This window comes from Primulina tabacum, chromosome 1 (genome assembly GCF_025594145.1).
Source record: "Primulina tabacum isolate GXHZ01 chromosome 1, ASM2559414v2, whole genome shotgun sequence".
NCBI lineage: Eukaryota > Viridiplantae > Streptophyta > Magnoliopsida > Lamiales > Gesneriaceae > Primulina > Primulina tabacum.
Window position 1 is genome coordinate 47,309,055 of NC_134550.1, and position 26,500 is coordinate 47,335,554.

The 26,500-nt window shown below is 35.5% G+C and overlaps 2 protein-coding genes across 4 annotated transcripts; both read left to right on the forward strand.

Moving 5' to 3' along the window:
- The first annotated feature begins 2,151 nt into the window (after nt 1-2,151).
- Nucleotides 2,152-8,129, forward strand: LOC142545222 (receptor-like serine/threonine-protein kinase ALE2). 3 transcript variants are annotated; one of them, XM_075652268.1, is made up of 9 exons: nt 2,152-2,677; nt 3,254-3,337; nt 3,452-3,556; nt 3,629-3,727; nt 4,678-5,049; nt 5,126-5,392; nt 6,084-6,473; nt 6,646-6,886; nt 7,145-8,129. In XM_075652268.1, exons 1-9 carry the CDS (start codon nt 2,629-2,631, stop codon nt 7,866-7,868), a joined length of 2,331 nt encoding a protein of 776 aa, XP_075508383.1. In that variant the 5' UTR covers nt 2,152-2,628; the 3' UTR covers nt 7,869-8,129. The 3 variants fall into 3 exon arrangements, with proteins under 3 accessions (XP_075508383.1, XP_075508391.1, XP_075508399.1); XM_075652276.1 differs by having other exon boundaries at nt 4,681-5,049; XM_075652284.1 differs by having other exon boundaries at nt 3,461-3,556.
- A 1,129-nt stretch (nt 8,130-9,258) lies between these two features.
- On the forward strand, nt 9,259-23,524 carry LOC142545215 (myosin-6-like). Its single transcript, XM_075652255.1, has 39 exons — nt 9,259-9,770; nt 10,315-10,443; nt 10,709-10,852; nt 10,948-11,093; nt 11,172-11,328; nt 11,456-11,514; nt 11,625-11,784; nt 12,698-12,847; nt 12,934-13,070; nt 13,193-13,339; nt 13,480-13,581; nt 14,189-14,246; nt 14,330-14,431; nt 14,968-15,005; nt 15,110-15,236; nt 15,354-15,524; nt 15,617-15,748; nt 15,849-15,958; nt 16,038-16,098; nt 17,553-17,730; nt 17,829-18,034; nt 18,159-18,278; nt 18,433-18,531; nt 19,092-19,304; nt 19,418-19,557; nt 19,697-19,808; nt 19,901-19,945; nt 20,085-20,162; nt 20,254-20,424; nt 20,777-20,920; nt 21,001-21,195; nt 21,385-21,513; nt 21,590-21,660; nt 21,773-21,872; nt 21,962-22,018; nt 22,326-22,382; nt 22,492-22,572; nt 22,666-22,748; nt 23,030-23,524. Exons 1-39 carry the CDS (start codon nt 9,768-9,770, stop codon nt 23,142-23,144), a joined length of 4,527 nt encoding a protein of 1,508 aa, XP_075508370.1. The 5' UTR covers nt 9,259-9,767; the 3' UTR covers nt 23,145-23,524.
- Nucleotides 23,525-26,500: the final 2,976 nt, after the last annotated feature.

Here is a 26,500-nt window from a genome sequence, read left to right on the forward strand (position 1 = left end):
GCCTGAACACTCTCTATAGGCGCACCATAGTCCTGGGATTGTAGAACACAGCACCCCACCTCGAGCGGATGAGTCGGTGGATGTTGCTGGGGGATTCTCTTTCCTTGGGTACCCTATGACCAGATGATTCACTTGATCTTGAAATTTATTGATAGCCCACAGCTTCTGATCATGCATTGCATTATATTGCATCTTTATGGATTTATATGAACTATTTTGAAAATTAAATTCTCATATGTTATTGATTGTATCATACTGGGTTTATACTCACCGGCACGACGGCTACCTCTTGTTTTCATGTGCTTGACGGTAGGTGAGGCGAGGCTTGGGATGCCAGAGTCCAGTTCCAGGCGAGGAGATACGAGTTAGAGTGAGATTCTCGGGTCTTAAGAGGCATTTGATGATGTTTGGATTACTTTTGTTCACTAGTTATTTTGACATGTTGAAAATTATATTTCAAACATTTGAGACATTTAAATTATTCTGACGATGTTTATGTCAGTTTGTGAACAAGAAATTATATATTTTATTAAATCGTTTGGTTTGATACATTTAAAATTATTAGTATTAGATATCGGACCCGGGGCCCCACAAAACGATAAGTCAAGCTGACCAAAAACCAACATCTGATCCCTCCATTGATCAGATTCTCAAAGAGGTGGTGCACCCGCAACAAGGTGAACAACTTAAGAAAGACTCAGTGACAAAGCACTGTTCGGAAGCTCTTCCTGAAATTTCATTGCTTACAACAACAGAGATGCTGCAGACTCAAGACAACACAATTACTTGTGAAATAAATTCAACATCTGCTCCAGAGACTGATGCACTGATCACAATGACTATACCACGACAATAAGTAGCAATAGTTGATTCTAATCTGACGACGCATCCCCGACATAGCAAACAAGTGTCTTATATCTTAAAAAGATCCATACGACATATCAAACAGATGTAGCATCTTCGAGTAAGCTCTCATATATTAATACAAATTAAGCTTAGCATTATTTGACATAGCTTGCATAACAGTTAATTCATCCTCTCCTAACTATTATCTTCGATCTAATGATGAGAATTGCAAACTAAAATGGTCATTATTTATTCCATATTTTGTAAAATTATTTTTTATGACGTGAGAATCCACAACTGTTATCCTTCTGTGTATATTGGGTAAACTTCCAGATAAACGTAATAGTCTGAAAATCACACTAACTAGGTAAACCTCACCGAGCAAGCTATGTGCGACAAGCTCGTCCGAGAAGGTTTTAACAGAAGAAATCGAACTCCTGAATACTTTTCAAACATCCACATATTCCACTAACTCATACACCGTCTTAAGGGCCTCTAGTAAATTTTTTTCTATAATTAATTTGGTTTTTATTTAAATTAGAGTCATTCCGTAGTTGTGGAAAATAACGAGGAAATAAACTTAATTTTGAAATAATGAATTTTAAAAAAAATGAAATGAGAACTTCTATTTTATCCACTGTGTTATATGTTTTTTGTAATAAAAAAATTGACACCTTTTTAATATATAATTAAAAAAACAGACCAAGACAACAATTCTTTTGATTTTATTATAGAAATTTAATAAATAATAATAGATTTAGTAAAATGGTACATAAAAAGTTCTAAAACAAAGTTCAAATCAAATTACTAATAGCATAATATAAATTCAATTCAAATTATTAATAACAATAATTTTTTTTAAAAAAATTCATTGATATTCTTTTCAAAATTCTTGTTAATCAGACGACTATTTTAGTCAGACTTGATTAATTATAATCCAAGTAGTTTTTTCATGTTTCATATTGTCACTCCACATAATTATCTCATCGAAATTCCTAACTACAAATTATTTGTAAATGTTCAACGTCATTAATTTTTATGATATAATAATCCAAAACTAAATATGAATTAATTAACAAAAAAAATGCCAAATACATTCTTACACACACACCCTTCAAGCTAAGAAAATTCTAATATTAATTAAATCAAACAAGAGTCAATATACTACATTAGATTATAAAGTGGCTTTGTTTATCGCAATTGGTCCGTAACTATCACGCGCAGCGTTGGGGCGTGCAATAGACACTCAGATTTCACCCGTAAGACAGACTTGCTGGTGGCTCCACCGGCATTAAAAGCTCCCCCCCACCCTGTTCCGTCTCTCTCTTCCCTCCCTTTCACCCAAAACTCCGCATGTATTTCTCTCTCTACAGTCTTTCTCAAAAGCTTCACCTCAAGATCTTCGCTTTTTTGTACCCTTGCTTTTTCCAAGATCCACTTCTCGCGTGATACACCTCGCATTCTCAAGTTCCCTCCGCTTCTAATGTTCGAAAGTTTGTTTAGATCTTCGCTGGAGCTCGTGGATCTGCGAGTTATCCGCTGAAACTACCTGCATTGCTGTTTTGAGCTAGGGTTTTGGACCATACTTCAGTTTAATCGAGCAGTGAGTTGGGTTAGTGTGTGCAAATAGATATGCGGGGTTTGAATTTCCGGGGAGAAGTGAATGCAAGTGTTTGTCGGTGGGGAGGGGTTTACTGTGTCGCGGGAAAGCTCGAGCATGTGCTAGGTGGTGTCGTTTTTGTTTGAGAACAATGCTCGTCAGTTGCATTTTGGAAAGAGAAGATGCTCCTCTTTCTGTTGCCCTTGCTTGCTCTGCTTCATACTAGTTTCGGTAATTTCTGCCTGCTTCTGTTAATTTTATGCAGTTGGAGTTAATTGTCTCGTAAAGCATATGTGTTTGTTTATACGTGCGAGGCGGTGTATGTGAGAGGCTCTCGAGCAAAGTTACCTGTCTGTGTATCCTCTTAAGTACTCTAACCATTTTATTTCTACCGGTAAATTGATGCGAATATACTCCGACTATAATATTTAGAATCGTGGAGGGGAGTATAGTATTCTCACGTGGGTTATGCTAAAACGTAAGTTTGTTTGTTGCTTCGTGCTGGGTTGGATAGTTCGCATGTAGCTCATGGTGAATTTTTTTCTTGTCTGTAGATCATTTCATTTTTCTGCTTTCGAAGGTTTTTACTGCTAATTTGGATTCTTCTTAAGAGCCAAGGCTTGCTTATAAAAGATACCGTGCAAGTTGTCACTGTATATTGTTTGCCCTAAATGGTAACTATATAACATAAAATGTTAACTAAACTTCAAGATGAGAATTTTGCAATGTGCCCAACTCATCTTCGGTTTTAATTTTTTTTCATTTTTCTCGTAAGAATTTTGGATTGAAACTTTTTCTGTTGTTTAGGGGTTCCTTCGCAGCCCATTTACTTGTCTCCTTCGATACTGCCAGCCTTACCATCATTTGTGGGGGAGAATTTTCAAGAACATGGTAAGTTAATGAACTCTTTTTGTTAGAATGTAAAGGTAAATGCCACTTCTAATTTTGTTCCTTTTTGGGATAGTTTCTTTTTTATGACGAGTTTTAGCCATTCTTTATTTGTAGCGACTGCAGCGTCATTAAGTGCTTCATTTGCTCCATTTATTGCTGTCCGAAGGCGCCATTTTAGGCATCCGGCAGCTGCACCAGTCTTATCTCCTCTCTCTCACCGTAATGATGATTCTTAACATCTTGATTCTTGTATAATTTTTTTGAGATATTTGATGTAAAATTCTGTTTTAGGCCCCCGCGCAAGTCCCGCTGGTAGTTCGCCGAGACATCACAACCATCATCATGGAGCTAAAAGTCGTGCCATTTCTCCCTCTCCTTCAACTTCCCCAGGTAATCTTTTCCTCTATCTGTTATCTACTTATTACATGAAGACTTGGCTTTTGAGGTTTCTTTAACCTATGTTCAAGAGGGAAAGGAAAAATATGGCTCTAGTTGTGTAAGAGCTTGATACGTTTAGTCGTTGAATACTCTCACAACTCAAATAATGAACACTTATTTTCTTTTTATGATTTACTGGTTGAAATAGTAGTTCTGCGCACTGTAGGCAACCAACTGTCCTACTCGCAGATCTCTATTGATGATTCTAGCTTCACTCATCATGTACGATGTTATACTTTTCATCCTATTAGTAAACCTTTTAATACGAACTAAATGCTGACCAACTTACCTAATATGTAGAAGTGTTAAAAGGATGTTCTAACGTTTCTACTAGATTGCACAAGCTTGAAAATGTTGAAAAAAATAGCAACTCAGTAGAAATCTAGTGAATCCATGTGTTACAAATGGCTGAGCCAGGCTCAGTATCCTTAGAATTTCATTTATCACAGAAGCTTTATACATATAAGAGTTTGATCAATATAAAAGAGCTAAAACGCAACTTGTGAAATAGTTGGTTTGTCAGAGGGTGAAACCTCAATGAATGTCATGTTTGTACTTTTGATTATATACCCAAGGGCTTAGCGAATGCTAAATGTCGAATTTCTTCTCTTTGATCTTCTGGTCACCCGCTTCTTGTTCATAATCTCTTGTTCATAATCTCTGAACAAGTTCATTAATGGATAATTTGCGGAAAAATGTTTTTTTTTTTCTGGTCAGTATTCACCTCAACTTGCTTAAGTTGATGCTTCACGGTGTTGCGCCATTATATGCCATGGTCTCTTTCTATAGAGATTATTGGCACACTCAATGTGCAATTCTGCTACTATTGTTTTCCGTTTTTTACTCTCATGATCTTTTCTCTGGTGTTTGTCATGACAAGATGCATTTGATAATTTATCTAGCAGGTTGTGGTCAAACTTGCGCAGAGCCACTTGCTTCAGCTCCATTTGGTTCACCATGTGCTTGTGTATTTCCAATGAAAGTCAGACTTCTGCTTAGTGTATCCCTCTATGCTATTTTTCCGGAGGTCACGGAGCTAGAGATAGAGGTTGCAGCAGGTACTTACCTTAAACAAAGTCAAGTCACCATAATTGGTGCCAGTGCTGATAGTCAAAATCAAGAAAGAACGGTGGTTGATATTAATTTAGTTCCGCTAGGAGAGAAGTTTGATAATACAACTGCCATCCTGACCTATCAGAGATTCTTGCACAAGAAAGTACCTCTGAATAGGACTCTTTTTGGTGATTACGATGTACTGTACGTTGCTTATCCAGGTAATTTGGAACTTATTCTATTTCTGCTGAGCACTAAATTGATTTCTTCAATTAATGCTAAAGATACTTTGTGCAGGTCTCCCTTCTTCTTCTTCATCTGGCATTTTATCTGGTGAAGGTCCCACTGGAAGTGTTGGAAATCAGCAATACCCTATTTCCGCTGATTTTGCCAGTAAAAATCAGAAAATGAGTCCTCCAATAATCTTTGTTATTGGTTTGTCCGCATTTGTACTTCTGGTTGTTTGTTGTGCTGTGGTGGTTGTTCTTTTAAAGTGCAAAAAGGCCAGAAGACCATCCAATGCTGTTGGTCCAGGATTCGCACCATCTATAAACAAACGATCTGGTAAGCATCCAGGCTATGTATGTGGTTTGACTTGTCTAGAAAAACATTCCTATGTGGGGGACAGTTTTTGGAGTAATAATTGGAGGTTGACTAGTTATACGGGGGACAAGCTACGCCTTGTTTGTTTTTGTTCTGGGGAAAGGATTTTCCTTCCCCCATAACTAAAACGATCTCATTAAATCCTTCCCCAAAAACAGAAACAATCCCATCCATTTTTATTTTTGAAAAATATATATTTTACATCTTTTTATAACTCCACCATATTATTGTTTTTAATTTGAACTCCATCTCTTCCCAAAAATACCCTATCATTGCATTATTCTATATACCAAACAAAAATATAATATTTAACACTTTAAAATTATGTTGTCAATCAATTTCTGGCATGATTTTTATCTTTAGTAACAATTCTATTTCCCCAAATAAAACCAAACATACAATTTATTTCCCCGAAATCTATTCTCAAAAAAAATTCTCCAAGCCTCTCCTCCAAAAACTCTCAAAACAAAGCCAAGCAACCAATTTTGATAATGTATGACCAATATCGGGGTTTGCGACCAATTTTGATTTCCCACAGGACTTGGATGTATTTATTTGATGGTTGATGGTTATGCGATGTTGGAATATGACGATTGTCAGGCTGTTTAGAGGTTTTTAATACCATCAGTTATATTCATTTTCTATGTTGCAGGAATAGGATCCATGCTATCAAGTAGCCCGGCCAGTTCGACTTCAGCTTCTCTGGCTTCTGCCATGCCCACAGCTGTGCTTTCCGTCAAAACATTTTCTCTAGCGGAGCTTGAGAAAGCCACAGAAAAATTCAGCCCAAAAAAGGTGTTGGGTGAAGGAGGATTTGGGCGTGTGTATCATGGGATCATGGAAGATGGAACTCAAGTTGCCGTGAAATTATTGACAAGGGACAATCAAAATGGAGACCGTGAATTCATTGCTGAAATCGAAATGCTAAGCAGGTTGCATCACCGCAACCTTGTGAAATTAATTGGCATCTGCATTGAAGAACGCACACGCTGTTTAGTCTATGAGTTAATTCCAAATGGCAGTGTCGAGTCTCACTTACATGGTATACTTTTTTCTTTCTTCCTCTGATTCAACATATTCTCTTATTCATTGTGATTAGGAGAAGAGGTGAAAAAATGAGTAAGCTATTCTTTTCTGTCTTATTGATACCTGGTAGAGAAGCATAGCAGCATCTGGCAACCTTTTTAGACTCAATCATATGCCTGTTGTTTCAGCTGCTGACACTAACAAGGGACCTCTAGATTGGGATGCACGGTTGAAGATTGCTCTTGGTGCAGCAAGAGGGCTGGCCTACCTTCACGAAGACTCAAATCCTCGTGTCATTCATCGAGACTTTAAAGCTAGTAATGTTCTACTAGAGGATGACTTTACCCCCAAGGTGTCAGATTTTGGTTTGGCGCGGGAAGCAACAGAGGGAAGTCATCACATTTCAACTCGGGTCATGGGAACTTTTGGGTATGTTCCTTTGCCAAAGTGTCTAATTCGAGTTCTCTTTATGTTGTCCAAAACAAGGTTTAGAACCATCAAATTTCAAACCAATTTTTGATTGATATTTAATGATAAGCAACATATGGCTCATAGATTGAAGGGTTTCAGAAGATTAACATCAAACATACAATGCCAGAATAGAAACCAGATTTTTACTACAAGAAAATAGCTGTCCAGATTTATTTATTTGCTGCCTCTCCTTTGGTCTTGAAATTTTATTGGCAGGTACGTTGCTCCTGAATATGCAATGACGGGACATTTGCTGGTCAAAAGTGATGTTTACAGTTATGGGGTTGTGCTTTTAGAGTTACTCTCTGGTAGGAAACCTGTTGACATGTCTCAACCTCCTGGACAAGAAAATCTTGTGACATGGGCACGACCTATGCTAACCAATCGAGAAGGCTTAGAGCAACTGGTGGATCCTTCCTTGGCTGGGAGCTACGACTTTGACGACATGGCAAAAGTAGCAGCCATTGCTTCCATGTGTGTTCACCCAGAGGTAACTAATCGGCCATTTATGGGAGAAGTAGTCCAGGCACTCAAACTTATCTATAATGACATGGATGAGACGTGTGGAGATGCTTGTAGCCAGAAAGAATCCTCTGCTCGTGATTCAGACTTCAGAGGTGACTTTGCCCCCTCGGATAGCAGCTGGTGGAATGCTGGTGGCATAACCCCTCGTCTGACATATGGCCAAGCTTCGTCTTTCATCACAATGGAATACAGTTCCGGCCCTCTGGAAGATATGGAAAACAGACCGTTTTCCATATCAGGTTTAGAGGGTGGGGTTGCCTTGCCGATAAAGCACGGGAACAGATCAGGTCCTCTTAGGACTATAAGGAGTAAACGAGCATTCTACAGGTTACAAGGAAGTATGAGTGAACACGGGTTGCTCCCGAAACGTGGTTGGAACGGTGGTACTAGCATCGGATACGAAGCTTCGTTTTAGTGTGTTGTAAGATGTACATAACTGGGACGCCACTGAGGGTGTTTAAAGATAACTGGTTTTTCGATGTAGTTTTAGGTATCTGAAATTGTGGCAATTTCCTTGAGGAGAGGAGAGCGACCGGAGATATACGGTGGCCAATGGGCTACTCATTTTGTCGATCTTGGGATTCATTAACGTAGTGACTCGGAGGGTGTAATTTGGAGTTTCGGTATTTGCATATGCATAATTAATTTAATTTCAATAGTCGAGCTTCCTTCTCTTGATTTGAATTGTATTTGATGGTCAAAGATGGGAAAATGTTGCGCAAGAAATGCCTATCATCTGGTCTGTTTTGTGATTTATAATTTCTTGGAATAGGCCCAGAGGTTTTATATGCAAGGAGGCTCACTCAGCATTCAGCAGAGCAATATCGTGCACTTTTCATCCGCCGGTTGCGGCGGTGATTAATTTAACAAAATATTTTGTTAATAATTTTTTTTTTTTAAAAAAAGTGACGAGGGTCTCAATTCTCGATAACGAGTTCTGTGAATAAAGTAGTTGGAGAGATTTGCATACTGTGTCTGAAATGCAAGCCATTTAAATTACCCTCCGTTTTTATTCAATAGTGATTCATTTTCGTATGTACCCTACCCTACATGTAAAATAAATATGAATAGTTAAATAGGCCAAGGGCACTCTCGCTACAGAATTAACTCACGTAAGTTTACTATCCAATGAAATGTGGTTTGTTTCAAACGGCCCAAATCACTTCATATGAGTGATCCGGATCCACCTCCATGTAAAAAAAATAAATAAAATTGGCTCGAAAAAATCCGAGCCGTTGGATCGACCCCTGCAGGCAGTACCCGCAGGGGTAGGGTCGACCGAACCATGAAATGTCTAAAAATACTTAAAATAAGTTTTTGCAAATATTGTCTATATAAAAACTTGTGTGATACGTACTCACGGTTCGTATTTTATGAGGCATATGTCTTATTTGGGTCATTCATTAAAAATTATTATTTTTTATGCTAAGAGTATTACTTTTTATTGTGAATATCGGTAAGATTGACCCGTCTCACAGATAAAGATTCGTAAAACCCTCTCATAAGAAACCTAGTCCTAACAGTGAATGTAAAATAAATTAAGGTAATGAAAGATCCTTGAAAGGTTATTTATTCTGGAAAAAAAAAAAAAATTCTTTCGGCCCCGTCTATCGTATTTATTTGGGTTTTTCCAAAAAAATATTATTAATTTATCTAACCGCTTGGGCATTTAAAAAAAGCGGGGCCCACATTTGTACGCGTAACGTATCTGTCGGGGGGCTTGGGTTTGCAATAACGCGGATCTAGGAAGGGCATTTATGGAATTCAATTCATTAAAGAAACGTTTTAGCTCTTAATCAACTGGCGATTACTTCGCTCAGACAGAGAGACCAAATCTTCGAACAACGTGGGATAGAATAAGTTAAGAATAGCAAAAGAAAAAAAAGGGAAAAAGGATAGAAGAAATCACGTTAGCTCAACTTAGCGATGAAACGAAGGGTTTATTTAAGTTTTAATCTATATTAATTAACCCTTCCTCTCTTGCTATTATTTTCTTCCGATTTCTCTTTTTGTTCGAGGGAAATTTGTGCTGGTGAAAATACGGAGACAAATCTTTTTTCCCCCATGCAGATCTCTGGTTTGTGAAGAATACTTGAAGGGATTCAGGGAGTTGTGTGTCAGATTTGGTGATTTTTTTGGGATTGGATTGATTCAGTGATTCTTTGTGTTGGATTTTTCTTTTGTTTAATTTAAGTTGTGGAAGCAGTGGTTCTTTGATCTGCTTTCAAGTGTTGTAGATTTTTCGTTTTCTTGAGGACTGGAAGCTGACCGAGTCTGCGCTAGAGTTTCTCGATCTGCTTGAAGTTATTGTGAAATGGTACTGAATTCTATTGATTTTGGTCGTATGATATTTTCTTTTTCTTCAAGTGCATGTGCGTGACATTGCTAATCTTATTTGTCTTGATTAATTGATGAATTGTTGAAATGCCGTCTATTTATCCAGCTGTTAATTTGTATGTGGACCAAATTCGACCATTTAGTTGTTCAGAGTCCTTCATTTTCAATATAGTTTTTGAAAATTATATATGTCCTTTGATAGTTGCTACTCATCATTTTAGATCTTAATTGCCGAATCTGGTGGACGGCTGCGGGTGTATACGTTCCATTTGATGTCACATTTTTGTCTAGTGCCGTTTACTCTTTTGATTTTTTGTTGAACTCGCAACTGCCATTTGGGAACATGCTTTCATTACATTTGATATGAAATGCTCATGTAGTGTTTTATCTTGTAATCCTTTGTGGTCTGGATTCCACGATAGGAATATGGCTTACATAAAAATCGAGAATTTCCTTGGTTCTTTTTCCATCTTTCGATAGTCTTCACTTGGTCATCGGTAGCTAAGTATTGTTGATTTTTATAGGTTGCTTCAGCCAGTTTAGGTGCTGGATCACTTATTTGGGTGGAGGATCCCGATGTAGCCTGGATAGATGGAGAGGTAGTGGCAGTCAACGGCGAAGACGTCAAGGTTCTTTGTACATCCGGGAAGACGGTGAGTGCCTTTGTCATATCATAAAACACTGTTTACCATGTACCTTCCCAAACATATATTTTATGAAAATTATTTTACCTTGCTCGTCATTCAATGTTCTATTTTAGTGACTTGGAACCTTCCAGCTCGTTTTATTCAATGTTGAAGATGAAGTTTTTTTATTTACTTCTGATGTCTATTTTATTGGCTGTTTTTTGTTCCACTCCTTGAATGGGTGATTTAAGGATTTTCAAAAGTAATGCAGTCTGTTACATGTTTTCTACAGGTTGTGGTCAAGTCAAGTAATGTCTACCCCAAAGATTCTGAAGCCCCGCCTTGCGGGGTGGATGATATGACAAAGTTGGCATACTTGCATGAACCTGGAGTTCTAGATAATTTAAGATCTAGATATGACATCAATGAAATATATGTGGGTTCCTAATAGTGGTTCATCACATTAGTAACTTTTTTTCTACCTGTATATCTTGCCTAATGTTATTGAAGCTTTCCACCTTTTGTTTTCAGACCTACACCGGAAATATATTAATTGCTGTGAATCCTTTTCAAAGATTGCCACATCTATATGATAGTCATATGATGGCACAGTATAAAGGAGCAGCCTTTGGTGAGCTAAGTCCGCACCCATTTGCTATTGCAGATTCCGCATACAGGCATGCATTACTTTTTGCTGATGGCATCAGTTGTTGTATTTATGTGTCTAGTAAGCATACCAGCATTCTGTGACACAGGCTCATGATGAATGAAGGAGTAAGTCAGGCAATCTTGGTCAGCGGTGAGAGTGGAGCAGGTAAAACAGAAAGCACAAAGTTGCTCATGCAGTATCTTGCTTACATGGGGGGACGATCAGCAGGTGAGGGAAGGACAGTTGAACAGCAGGTTCTTGAGGTAATTACTGTTTCATTGAGTTGATAATACTAATATGAGTTGGTGGTTGTGATTTGGGTGTGGACATTAAGTGTTTTGCATCACAACCTATTGATTGCATTGTACATGTTATGTTTTTTTCTTGCAGTCAAATCCTGTTCTGGAGGCATTTGGTAATGCTAAAACAGTTCGAAATAATAATTCAAGGTATTGAAGATTCTAGGCAAATTTGAATTCATATGGTTTTCATCCTTATTTTTTTCTGAAATTTATGTTACATATCCATTCAACTAATTCCCATCCTATGTTATGTGCAGTCGTTTTGGTAAGTTTGTAGAAATTCAGTTTGATCAAGGTGGTAGGATATCTGGAGCTGCCATCAGAACATACTTGCTGGAAAGATCTCGTGTTTGTCAAGTGTCTGATCCTGAGAGAAACTACCATTGTTTCTACATGCTTTGTGCTGCACCCCCCGAGGTAATGATATTTTGTGCCTATTTTTTTGTTATTGTTGAAATAGAATTTTTTATTTGATCATGTGATGACTACTGAAATTTTAGCCGGATGATATTTTGGAAGTAATCTACGATGTCTTGTCCCCGATTTACCATGTCCTAGAAAGCAGAAAACAAAAGAGGGGCAATGAAATATTCACCCCCTTGTGAGGTTGAGAATTTAAATATAAGGTTTTTTTGTGCAAGAGGTTAACCGGATTGCATTCCATTCCTTTTCTTTTCTTTTCTTTTCTTTTGGCAAGTGAAGCTGATAAAGTTGTTTGAGCTCCTTGTTTTTGCTCAAATTCAGTTACCTCATTGTGTGAACTATAAGTCTTGCATTCTATGTGTATGTGAAACAATATCAAACATCATTTTCATATTTTGAAGTTTAATATTTCAATTTTTTTATTATGATGATTAGTCATCTTGAAATGTGTTTATTGATATATTACCTGTATTTTTCGTTAAGAGTAGGGTGATCAAAATTTTTGTTTGGTATGCTCAATGATCATGTGGTTCGGCAAAATAATTAAAGAAATTTTGTGCGGGGAAAAAACACTAGTTCAAATCCTACAATTGAAATCCCCCTTGTATTTCAATCAGGTGGTCTTGGGCTATTGTTGTCCAATACGCAACCAAATGCATGTATACATCTTCTGATGTATATTTCCTGATCATGGCTTTATGAGAGGTCATATTAAAGTATAAAAAATCTAATTGTCACCTCCTGTTAGCACGAGCTTTTGGGAACAATACTTTCCTGATTAATCATCATATGATTAACTTAGATTGGTCATTGGTAATACAAACATAAGCTTATAAACAAAATATCATTATGTGAATTAGCCGATTCGATTTTCTTGTACATGAATTTTAATCTTTCTTTTTCTCAGGAGATAAAAAAATACAAATTGGGGAATCCAAGAACATTTCATTATTTGAACCAGTCAAATTGTTATGAACTAGAGGGGGTTGATGATTCCAAAGAATATTTATTGACCAGGAAGGCTATGGATACTGTTGGAATCAGTTCCAAGGAACAGGTATCAACTGCAGTATTTCAGTATCCGAAATCATCTAAAGTCGTCATATACGTTTGCTTGCTCATTTTTAATATTTGGTTACTCAGGAGGGAATATTTCGAGTTATTGCTGCAATCCTTCACCTTGGGAACATTGAATTCGTGAAGGGAAAGGAAATTGATTCATCCATGCCTAAAGATGAAAAATCTCGGTTTCACTTAAAAACGGCAGCGGAGTTGTTTATGTAATTTGATTATATTTGAGCTATTACTAACCGATGGAAACTGTTGTACCATGTCATTGTCTCTCTCTAATCTTTACTGGGATTCATTGATATTCTGCTTTTAAAGTTTAAGCATTTTGTAGGTGTGATGCAAGGGCTTTGGAGGATTCCCTCTGCAGACGTGTAATTGTGACACGCGACGAAACCATCACCAAAGAGTTGGACCCAGAGTCTGCTACGGGCAGTAGAGACGCTTTGGCCAAAATTGTTTACTCCAGATTGTTTGACTGGTAAACCTTTTCTTTATGGTTTAAACAGAGGTGCTTCACTGGAATTTATTTTATGATAGCTTATTTAGCATTTTCTAGTTGCTTCATTAATATCTAGCATGTATTGAAAATCACATGTTTGATTCATTGTCATGTTCCAGGCTTGTGGATAAAATCAATAGTTCAATTGGTCAAGATCCTAACTCAAAGTGTTTAATCGGAGTGCTGGATATCTATGGATTCGAGAGTTTCAAGACTAACAGGTGCTTAACGGGTATGCTGTGTCTTGATTGTTGACGTGATCTGTTCTGTTATGGTCAGTTATGCCGAGTTTTTTACAAACCGAGCAGAGCAAGTTTCTCCTGCCTTTGCTAACCTTCAGGCTTCTTTGTCCAAACATACATAGCCTATCAGTGCATGTCTCTGAATGTACTTTTATAAATATAACCAAAAAGTGATTATCAAAATCATTTTCTCTAGTTTTGATATGCATAGTATTAGGACCATAATCCTCTGTTGAAATTGGTGATTGGATATGGGCTTGTTTCATTATTCTTCAGTCTTCTGACTAGTTTGTTTAGGCCAATAATTTATGAGTTGTTTGCGTGAAAAAATTTCTTAAGGTCTTGTGGACTGCTTGTGTATTCTGTTGAATTTACTTCAAAGTTTTGTCTATAATCTTCGTTGGAATATGAAGAAATAGATTATCTATACTTATGGGTTTAATGGAGACAAAATAGTTATAAAGCATAATTTAATTAAAGTTACTTATTTTTTTATTTTTGAGCAATCCATGCTATTGCGTTACCCAATTTGTTTCATGACCATTGAGATGAAATACAAACCAATTCAATGCGTATATCTTGACAGTTTTGAACAATTTTGTATCAACTTGACCAATGAGAAGCTTCAGCAGCACTTTAATCAGGTGGCCTTCCTATTTTTGTTCTTTTTGCGTTCTTTTGTATTCTGTTATTGCGGTTGTACGATACTGAAGTCTTTGTTTGGCAGCATGTGTTTAAAATGGAGCAAGAAGAGTATACAAAAGAAGAGATCAATTGGAGCTACATAGAGTTCATTGACAATCAAGATATTTTAGATCTAATTGAAAAGGTTGTGCTACATGTTTGCAGTAGTTATTTTCCGTCATTTTGTGACTATAAGTAATCATTAATATTTGTTGTTCTTGTTTTCCATGTAAAAAAATTTTGACGCTGCATAGTTGAAACTGGTAAGGTTTTAATGTGTAGCAGCATTATATAACATCCTTCATTCAGTAATCGGGTTATATCTAAAAAATTAACACTTCTCGTTCAGCAATGATGTTATGCCTAAAAATTAAGACCCCTCATTCAGTAATGAGGTTTTATCTAACGAAAATAAAGAATATGGAGTTACTTTTTATTAGATTCACTCGTTTTCTTTGATGTTTGTCATAATTTGAAGTGTTTTTCAATTAAGATGCATTTTTTTTTCTTGGCAACATCTTCCAAGTTGTGCATGCATGGATTGGAAACCTTCATTCTTTTGCTCTAGCTACTGAACTTGTGTTTTCTTGATTAAAAGTTGGAGTTTATAGAATTGTTATGAATGTGGTTATCGTTCATGTGTCACATATCTAACATTCATTTGTTTATGAAATTCCTCAGAAGCCAGGTGGAATCATAGCACTTCTTGACGAAGCTTGGTAAGCTGAGGGGAATCTGTTAACAATTGTTTGGCTTGTTTTATGATAATGGCTATGGCATTTGATGGTTTTGGCGATCTCATTGGTATGAATTTGTCTTGTAGTATGTTTCCACGGTCTACTCATGAAACATTTGCCCAGAAGCTGTATCAGACTTTTAAGAACCACAAGCGCTTCAGCAAACCCAAATTAGCCCGTTCTGACTTTACCATTTCCCACTATGCTGGTGATGTAAGTCTTTACTGTGCGTTTTTATGTTAATTTTTAATTTAGAAGATCATTTTTGCACCAAACCACATAGCAACAATCATTTTGTAGCTGGATTACATAATGAGTTGTATGTGTCAGGTAACTTATCAAACTGAGTTGTTTCTGGACAAAAACAAGGATTATGTGATTGCTGAACATCAGGCTCTCTTGAGCGCTTCCAAATGTTCTTTTGCTTCGGGTCTATTTCCAGTATCTAATGAGGAGTCCTCTAAACAATCAAAATTTTCTTCTATTGGCTCAAGGTTTAAGGTAGGAAACTGCTCAAGTGTGTCATTTGCATGTGCCATTACCTTTATTCGTTGTCACATACATATACAAACCGTCATGTGTCACTTTTGCAGCAACAATTACAAGCACTGCTCGAAACTCTTAGTGCCACGGAACCTCATTATATTCGCTGTGTGAAACCTAATAATCTCCTCAAACCAGCTATCTTTGAAAATCATAATGTCTTGCAACAGTTGCGATGTGGGGTAATGATATCTTCTTTATATTGGTTAATTCTACATTTGTTTAGAAGTTTGGTGTATTGCAATTTTTTGTTATTCATATGTGTTATTGTCATCTATCCAGGGAGTCATGGAAGCAATTAGGATAAGTTGTGCTGGTTATCCTACCAAAAGACCCTTCTATGAGTTTGTCGATCGATTTGGCATTCTTGCTCCTGAAGTTTTAGATGGAAGGTATGATCATTGTTGCCCCAATACTATTCCACATATGATTGTGCCGTCTCTCTTTCCACTTACTATAGATTTATGATAGTATGGATGAGGTTGCTGTCTGCAAGAGGCTTCTGGAAAGAGTGGTACTTGACGGTTATCAGGTAGGAGCTTTGTTCGATGGAGTACAGTAGTATAATTTTTTATGCTGTATTTATCATATTAATTACCTCAAATTACTTTTATCATTTAATTAGTTCATGATGAAACCTGTTATTGTGCCATCCTTATGGAGTTTATAATACACTTTTGATATCCACTGGTTGGTACGTGACTAGTTTCTGGCTTAGCTCTCTGTTTATTGTCCAATTTTAGTCCAGAAATGTAACTGTGACGTAGGGATGCAAGATAGTAACATTGTTGTCATATTTTAGTTAGGATTTCATTGTATTCTTTTGCTAGTGCTGCCCAAGATAAGTTCTGTGAGTGCTATTTTATTTTTTTGATATATGCTTGTAAGTTGCACTGTAAAAGTTCAGGGATGTTTGTTTTTGTCTCCAGCATTTCGGAGGTTCGTTTTGACAAAAATTTTAGTTTGAAAGTGTATTGGGGAGTGAAATGTAATTTTGATTTTGCTTTTGGAAGAAGACAAGGATTACTATAACAATTAATTGTGTAATTTTAGTCTAGTGATTGATTTTGAATTAGTTAATGGTAAAATACAATATTCATTCCATCACTGATGCTTATGCTGCCCATCTGGCAACAAGTTCGTAAACATGGGATGATGTTTTGAATTGAGATCTAATTGTAACGAACTCTTCCCCAGTTTAAAAAATAATAATGATACTCTGTCTTAAATATATAGATTTATTGTTTTACCACACAGATTAATAATATCATAGGAAAAATCAATTATACAAATAAATTTCTTATTTTATCTTATTTAATGAGTGTTTTTGTGATATATATAAAAACTTGTTGGAAGTAGCCAACATATTTAATGGTTTTAATCTTGGGTCGAGATAATTACAAGAATGCAAATTAAATAGGTGTATATAGCAAAAATAGAAGAAATATTACTTAAATATAAACACTTGATTATATGTTTTGGATAAGTAAAAAAGGAAATACAACCTATATATTTGAAACGGAGGAGGGAGTATAAGAATTGAAAATATGTGAAAAAAATTGAATTAAAAGTTATTGTTAGAGGTTGGAGATGTGAGAATGAGTTTTTAGAAAAGAAAAAAAAATGAGACCATAATCCCATTTTTGTTTTAAATATGTGTGAATATCTTCAGAAAATCAAAAGAAACAAGGCCTTCATATCCAGAAAGATCCCATTGAAGTTGAGCTGTGTATTATAGTAGATATACACGCCAATGAACAAAGGGATTTTTTCACATTCTGATGCCCTGGAGTCTCTGGAAGGTGTAATAGTCGTCTGAAACTTTTTCCTTTCTACTTTTCATCATATTGTTTAAATTGTACCCAACAAGTGTAACCGCAAGAGATACCTCACGTCCTGGTGTATTTCTGAATTTCTCCATCAGTCAATACAATTGGGAAATATGAACGGGCTACCAACACCAACTGATGCATTTTGCTTTTGCAGATCGGTAAAACGAAAGTGTTTTTGAGGGCTGGCCAATTGGCTGAGCTTGATGCTCGCAGGACTGAGGTGTTAGGAAGATCAGCGAGCATTATCCAGAGGAAAATTCGTTCATATATGGGTCGAAAAAGTTTCACATTGTTGCGTCGGTCAGCTATACTTATGCAATCTGTATGCAGAGGTACTTAATTTGACTGAATCGGTGGTTCTCTGTATAGAGTTGCTGGAGATTATGCTTATCAGGATGTCAGTTGAGAAATTTTATTTTTCTGTTTGCAGGTGAACTTACTCGCAATGTTTATGAGAACATGCGGAGAGAAGCTTCTTCTATTAGGATTCAGAAAGGTTTGCGGATGCATCTTGCCAGGAAAGCATACAAGCAACTGTGTTTATCTGTTGTTTCAATTCAGTCAGGAATGCGTGGGATGGATGCACGTAATGAGCTTCGCTTTAGACGGCAGACAAGAGCAGCAATCGTGATCCAGGTACATTAGCTCTTGGCATACTTTTCAAATAAGACTTACCTTTTCTTTATTATTTTTGACCCAATGAGAAAACTCGACTATTTTCTTTTCGAAACTGAAATTTTGGTGCCTGAAATGACTGCAGAGTCACTGCCGTAAATTCTTGGCTCAATCAGAATATAAGAATCTAAAGAAAGCTGTACTCACCACGCAATGTGCATGGAGGGCAAGAGTTGCACGGAAAGAATTGCGTAAACTGAAGATGGTCATATTTCTCTCTCTATATATACAGATACACACGGACACACACGCACATATATCCTCTCTCATTTACTAATTTTATCATAGAATTTGTGTAAAAATATTTATCTCTTTACACTAACATGAATTTTCATATAAACTGGGAATTATTCCTATAGGCTGCGAGAGAAACTGGTGCTCTGCAAGCTGCCAAGAATAAATTAGAGAAGCAAGTTGAAGAATTGACCTGGAGATTACAGCTGGAGAAACGAATGAGAGTAAGTTTACCTTTCTATCCCTTCTTTTTGTTATTTTAAATTATCTTGCAAAAATACCAACTTGGTTTAGCACATGACTGAAAATGGCAGACCCATCCCTGATAGAATTGAGAATAGATCTCCAACAATGAAGTATGATGAATCTTAAATAAAAAGAAAATTCAAGTTTCTATGACTGTATTGATGGATCTGCTTTCTGATGGTTTCTCTTGTTAACTGGAGTTTCAGTTTGCAATGCTTTATGGGAAAGTAAATTGTTTGTCTGTTTAATGTCATTGGATTTTGCCAGACGCTAAATGGAAAACAATTCTTGCAATGTGAGAAGAGGTGTAATACTGCCTTAGGATTGATTATGAAATAAAATGTCTCGGTACATTTACAGCTTTCATGGGAACAGAAAATTTTGAAGAATCCTTACCTTACATTGCAGAAAGGATGTATTACAATGAGACCAGGATTTTTTTTCCCTCTTGTTACAAATTATACACATTTTTAATCGTTCATAATCTTTTTTACCTTCTTGTTCCCCTGATCCATGAACATGTGTTGTTTTTATATAGGCTGATCTCGAAGAAGCAAAAGCACATGAAAACACGAAACTGCAAACAGCTTTGCAAGAGCTTCAGGGTCAGTTCAGAGAAACCAAAGATATGCTATTGAAGGAAAGGGAAACTGCAAAAATTGCAGCTGAGAAAATTCCTGTAATACAGGAGATTCCAGTTATTGACCATGAACTGACGAAGAAGCTCAATGATGAAAACATTAATCTAAAGGTAAGATGGCTTGGATCTCTGGGACTTGTGTTACTAAGTAAATATCATTGAACAGATTTAATGTTTTGTTAACTTGTTTTAATATCATGGCATCTTCTTGTGCTATATGACAGGCTCTAGTCAGCTCTTTAGAGATGAAAATAGATGAAACAGAGAAGAAGTTTGAAGAGACGAATAAGCTTAGTGAGCAGAGGTTGAAGCAAGCCATGGAGGCTGAGTCTCTAATTGTTAAGTTGAAGACCACGATGCTTGGGTTGGTTTTATTACTGTATAGTTGAAATTTTTATTTGTGAAAAAGATTTAAGTTGAATCAAGAATTTTTTCCACTGGTGATGTTTTATATTCTTGTTTTCGTAAATTTTTATTGTAATATGTTTCTTCCTTGTATACAGTCTTGAAGAAAAAATTACTGACATGGAATCCGAGAATAAAATTCTTCGGCAGCAGACTTTGCTTACCACTTCTAAAGGGCCATCAACGCTTCCATCAACTTATGTGGCCAAGGTGCGGTTCTTGTCAATAAAGTCCAGTGTTTTTTATTTTATCACATGTTTTCTTTATTTATCTCTGGTTAATTCTTTGCAACTTAAGTGCAGATGCTGGAAAATGGTCACGATGTCGATGAATCAATTAGAAGCAATGTACTATTTTCTTTCTGAAACAATAAAATGAGTTTCATATATCATGCTAATGGACTTCTCTTCTTCTTCTTCTTCTTCTTTTTTTATCTATCTTAGGTTGTCATAGTTTCTCTGTTAACGTGAAGATTAATGTCTACAGGATTTGTTGCATACTCCATCAAAAGTTTACGAGACTCCTGATAACAAACCGAGGAGACCCCCAACAGATCGTCAACATGTCTGTACTTCTAGAAATTGATACTTGCTTCATTTTGCCTTGATTAAAGGTTTGGTTGACTGGATGAAATTAAATGTAGACTTTGCTGCAGGAGGATGTTGATACTCTCATGGAATGTGTAATGAAAGATGTGGGCTTTAGTCAAGGAAAGTCTGTTGCTGCTTTCACAATATACAAATGTCTTTTGCATTGGAAATCCTTTGAAGCTGAACGAACAAGTGTATTCGATCGTCTCATTCAGATGATTGGCTCGGCTATCGAGGTATTAGACGGCTTACTGTGATATTATCACGTGTCACAGAAATGTTACTTAAGTTGAGCTTTCAGATGTGCAATAAGGGTGTCTTTGCTTAGGCACTTGATATTTATCCTGCTTGATTTGGAGAAAAGCCTCGTCCTTTTGACTAATTATTGATGACAAATTTTTGAATGTGTTTGCTGCGTTGTGTCCGAACATTTGACTCTTTATCATTCTTATTTTGAATCTTTTTGTTTCCATTTTCCTTGATGAGACGGGACTGCGATGTTATGTCACTTGCACGTTAACCATACTCAGGTCAAAATTTGCCGGCTTTAAAAAGATCTGAAAAATAACTGAGATTGCCTAATCGCAGAATCAAGAAAGCAATGATCATATGGCTTATTGGCTGTCAAATACCTCGACTTTATTGTTCTTACTTCAGAAAAGTCTCAGACCTGCTGGTGCTACACCAGTTCGTAAACAAGCTCCAACATCCCTATTTGGGAGGATGACAATGGTATTCAGAGTCTTTCATGGTTCTTCTCCTAAGTAGCATTTACCTGAGTGAAACAGGTGATGTAACTAAATTTTGAACAGGGCTTTCGCTCATCTCCTTCTTCTGTCAACCTAGCGGCAGCTGCGGCAGCAATTGAAGCAGTGCGCCAAGTTGAGGCCAAGTACCCAGCTTTACTTTTTAAACAGCAGCTTACAGCCTATGTTGAAAAAATCTATGGAATTATTCGAGAAAACGTAAAAAAGGAGTTGGGATCATTGCTTGGTTTATGTATTCAGGTAATTTGAATCTTTGTATGATCCTACTTGTAATTAAGTTCCACTCATGGGATTTTGATTTTGGGTAAACATTTTTGTATATGCTTATGATTTTTTGTGCAAATTTTTGCAAGGCCGGTGAATTAATGTTCTATAACGCATGTGAAGACACACTTGATCTGTTTCATGATGTACTTTTATTAATTATAGGCACCACGAACGTCTAAAGGAAATGCGCTAAGATCTGGCCGGTCTTTTGGGAAAGATTCTCCTACAAATCACTGGCAGGGCATTATTGATTGCCTGAACTCCCTTCTCAACACCTTGAAAGAAAATTTTGTATGCAACTTCTTCATTCTGTACAACATATACTCATTTGTATCTTCAAAAGTGCTAATACTTGTTGGATTTCCAGGTTCCCCCTGTTCTTGTTCAGAAGATATATACTCAAACATTTTCATACATTAATGTACAACTGTTTAACAGGTGATTAAGATTTTTATTTTTCTGTGCTTTGAATCATTCCACATGGTCGTCAGAAAATCAGATTACTAATTTCCCCTCCCACCCCGCCCCCCCCTCTTATTTTATTTCTCAGTCTTCTTCTACGCCGCGAGTGTTGTACGTTTAGCAATGGGGAGTATGTCAAAGCTGGATTGGCTGAGCTAGAATTGTGGTGCTGCCAAGCAAAAGAGGAGGTATTCCACATGATGCAATTTAGACAAACTGTTTATGTTTATCTGATGTTTCTGTGGCTTGTCAATTAATTTTTTTCCCCGGATTCCAGTATGCTGGTTCTGCTTGGGATGAACTCAAACACATAAGACAAGCTGTTGGGTTCCTGGTGAGTTCATCTTTCGACTTGCCATTTTTTTGCTAATGTATTCCATGTACTTTTCTGTGATTTCGGAATTATGCAGTACAGTCACTGTGGTGTGATATGTGCATCATGTGTAAAAAAGATGAAAAATATCGCATGCCTTTTTTTGTTTTTTATCTAAATTTTAAGAGTCTCACTTTGAAGTCAATTGTACGATGATTTGGTCTGTCTTTTCTTTTTTCCTTCATAATTCATATCCTTTATGCATCTACACATGTCTTATACTATGCCTGCTAATTTATATTAGCTTATTTGTTGATTCTCCCCGCAGGTCATTCATCAGAAGTACAGAATATCATATGATGAGATCACCAATGATTTGTGTCCTGTAAGTCAGTTACCTCCAGATATGAACATGAATAAATAGGAAGAAAAAAGAACCCATGTACAAAATGGACTCAAATTCGTTTCTCAAACTGGAATGTTTGTATCCTCAGATTCTCAGTGTCCAGCAGCTGTACAGAATATGTACTATATACTGGGACGATAACTACAACACTCGAAGTGTGTCCCCTGAAGTAAGTTACACTTCAACCAAATTATGAGTTAATGGCCAACCTATATAAGAACATGTGTTTTAAGGAATATCTATCTTACATTCATGATGACAGGTGATATCCAGCATGAGGATGCTAATGACAGAGGACTCCTATAATGCCGCGAGTAACGCGTTTCTGTTGGATGATAATTCAAGGTGCTGAAATATTTATATTTAGATCAAATTGTTACTTCGGGGCTAAATTTCAAGAAATCAACTGTTCGTATGAAGCAACCGTGCATGCAAATTATCACAGCTTTAGACCTCTGCTTGACGTAGTTGATGACCAGAGGCAGACCCAGCCCTGAGTGAATCATTTGCAAATGAATTTTTTTGAAAATGATTTGCAATCTACTGAAAGCTTTGATTTTTTATATCTTGTATCAGAAAAGATCTCATATCCACAAAAGTCGACTTACTTGTATGTCTACATGCAGCATCCCCTTCTCTATCGATGATTTTTTGAATACACTCGAAGTGAAGGATTTCGTAGGCGTGAAGCCTGCCGAGGACCTTCTCCACAATACGGCCTTCCATTTTTTACATGACTGAGGCCAAGGAAGAACCACCATAGTACCTCTCTTTTTGTTTGGGTACAAAAAAGCAGCATGTTCATGCCCGACATGGATCCGTCCAGCGTATACTGTAAATCCACCCATTTTTATCCTTTTCGATTGTTATTATTAATTTTATTATCTAGCTTGGTGAAATTATTCATTATGTGCTGTATTTCCAGAGATTATCAGCATTTGGGGGTTTGGAATTTGTTACAATTTCTTTTATAGGGCAAATGCCTAATGTTTTTGTCTCTGCTGAAAAGGGTAAGCATTCTTTATAGGGACTTAGGTGCTAGAATACAATTTTTTTTTTGGTTTAGAATACCACCCCACATTTTCATGTATTATATTACACAAGCCATGAAAGTGAAGTGTGTTTGAAATATATATATATATATATATATATATGGTGATTTGTTTTAATTGAGTTTAATGATGTGATGAAATTATTTCGTCTCAATTTTTTTTTATTTGTTCATAATTTATTGTAGCAAGTAAGGTTATTTTGGATGATTAAAATGATTTTTATATTAAAAAAATTAAAAGTTGTTTTAAGAATAAATATGAGTTTTGATAAATGTTTTATTTTTACAAAAAAGCCAATTATTCTTTAAAAAATAAAAAAATGTATATGGAGAATACTTTTTTTTAAAAAAAAAACTATTAATAAGTTCTTTATTTAAATACAAAATTTTTGTTCAAATATTTTATTTAAATATTTTTCATTTATAACCCACTAAAAACATTTTGTCTGAAATGTTTTTATAGACATTAGTTTTTCTCGTATTTTCAAAGCTCATTTGACATTAAAATCTCAAAAAAAAAATAATCTTCAAATGGTGTCTCCTATAGTACCAAGCAAAGGCGTGAATTGATATCTGTATCATGATTATGTGAAAATATAAACTTGTCGAAAAATGAATAAAAATAAATACACGGGGCTTGAATTTTTTTTTGTAAAAGAATGAGTTGAGCTTTAGAAATGGCTTTGCGATAAATCTTCTATGTTTCCCAACTTGTTTCATAAATTTATTTTCTCAAATATACTGGAAAATTCCCTTTTGGCAAATCTTGACTTTGGCATCCAATTAATAAAAATGAGACCATATCATATAATTTTATTCTAAAATCATGGACCAATTCACATGAATCGTCATTATTTTCATTGGACCATTTATCATCGTAATTTATAGCCAAATTGGACCAAATTTCAAAGTCCCCACTGCTCTTAACTTTATTACATCTTTGGTCCAACCTTCTTCAGCCTCAGGCCCTCAAACTTCATCAAGGGATGTGCAATTGTCGCTATTTTGTTTGTTTGTTTGTTTTTTTTTGTTAGATTTTTAGATAATATTTGATTGAAAGATGCAATAACACTATGAACATTTCAAGATTAATTTAAGAAATATGCGAAGAAACTCGAAATTAACCACGTAAACCTATCCTATCGTGATCTTTAATATGAGGTTGCATTTAGACGAATTGTTTTGAAATCTATGAATTTCGATTATATTTTTATTGTTAACAATGAGAATGAATTTCAGATGCATTCATTATTGGGTGAGTCCGAAATTCATCGTAATAAACCTGAAACATTATATAAATATGGAATATGTGGATTTGAAGTTTACAATTAAATATTTTTTAAATATGTGAATTTTGAATCCATCGAAGCAACCATGGAATTGGTGCATGGACAATTTTAGGAAGGTCCCCCTTGAATTGGAGTTTGGAATTGACCTCATTCGATTTAAATATTCCACAGAGACACCTGGCACTGTTGGGCCCAACAAATGGGCCGCATAAATCACCTCTAATAATTGGTATGTACTATGGGCTTCCCATGGTACTTGGGCCTGTCGACACACCAAACTAATATTAATTCAAAATTAGTCATTTTCATCCACAAATCACTACTTGTACACATGGAGTGCATGCAACAAATTTTTGTACACTATTTAATTTTTTTATTTCTTTTTTTTTTTTCATTTTTTAGGAATGATATGTTTCTGGGTTTTGAGGGCATTTGGTAGATTTGTGATAATATTATTCAAAATCACGATTTTAAATTCTTTGACTCGTTTTGATTAAAAAAAAACTCGAGTTAATTCAAGATTCACTTCATATAAAATTAAGCATTTTCATATGTGATTATGATATATTTCAATCACTCAACATTAACGTCATTCGAAATCTATCATTTAAATATTTATTCAAGTCAAATTCTTTAATCCAAATAAAACATTAAAGGCAAAATGTAGTTTTATCCGCCCACCTTTTATTATACACAAAAAACTCTTGTGAGACCGTTTCACGAGTCAATTTTATGAGACAAATCTTCGATACAGCCCAGATCAAGAAAATGTATTATTTTTTATGCTAAAAATAATATTTCTCAAAAAAAAATATGGATTAGACAAACCCGTCTCACGGATATAAACCCGTGATATTATCTCACAAAATACCTATGGGAAATTGATTATTCTAGTCTATTTCAAAGTCATAATTTCAAAAATGACCTTCTTTATTACACATTTTGCATTATGTCTTATTTAATTAAAAAAATCCTAAAATACACTTTTCTATGAACACACATGTTCCATTTTCGTGATTCATTTGTTTAATTATCTATTATTTCTCTTTAAGAGTTGATTTAACATTTGTTCTATTTTATTTAATTTATAATATATTAATTTTTTTAATACTACTTACTTATATCAATAAATATATTTTAATAAAATTATGAATTGTTAGTTTGAATTAGTTCATACGAAACAACCAAGGTTATAATATTTTAATTACGATTGTTGCTCATCTAAAATAATATTAAAAAAATAATCAATCACTATGGCTATGAAACGTAATAATTACATCAATGTGAGTTTACACAAATATAAACAAAAAATCTGATGGTCTCAATTAAGTTTCTACTTTATTCCATGCTAACAGTTTATGAGTATGCACAACAAGCTTTCAAAAAATAAAATGCATAAAAATGATACTCGACAAAAGAATTATCTCAAATTATCACCACTCTATGTCCAAATACATGTAATTCATAAGATTATTCGAGAATTTGCGAAAATCAAAGAAAGAGTTTGAGATAAAAAAATTGATGGTGGATAGAGTTTAAATGATAGGGGATATCTATTTAATTTGATATGATAAAAAGACTATTTTGGTAAATTAATTTAACTGAAGACTAAAATTGATTATAGTAATTGTGTGAAGTCTATTTAAGAAAATCTCAACGATAGCAATTAGCAACTATTGTTGTTGGCGATCATACCGGTCCGCATGATTTCTCAGTTCTGACCCCCAAATTTTTCGTAGTGGAAAGGTTGTTTCCGA

What these genes read in the sequence shown, in the direction of transcription:
- LOC142545215 (XM_075652255.1), top strand. An exon ending in CATCAACTTATGTGGCCAAG is followed by an intron (nt 19,809 to 19,900) that starts GTGCGGTTCTTG and finishes ACTTAAGTGCAG; the next exon opens with ATGCTGGAAAATGGTCACGA. An exon ending in TATTTGGGAGGATGACAATG is followed by an intron (nt 20,921 to 21,000) that starts GTATTCAGAGTC and finishes AATTTTGAACAG; the next exon opens with GGCTTTCGCTCATCTCCTTC.
- LOC142545222 (XM_075652268.1), top strand. Translation starts at nt 2,629, where the DNA reads ATGCTCCTCTTTCTGTTGCCCTTGCTTGCTCTGCTTCATACTAGTTTC. An exon ending in ACTGTACGTTGCTTATCCAG is followed by an intron (nt 5,050 to 5,125) that starts GTAATTTGGAAC and finishes TACTTTGTGCAG; the next exon opens with GTCTCCCTTCTTCTTCTTCA. An exon ending in CGGGTCATGGGAACTTTTGG is followed by an intron (nt 6,887 to 7,144) that starts GTATGTTCCTTT and finishes TTTTATTGGCAG; the next exon opens with GTACGTTGCTCCTGAATATG.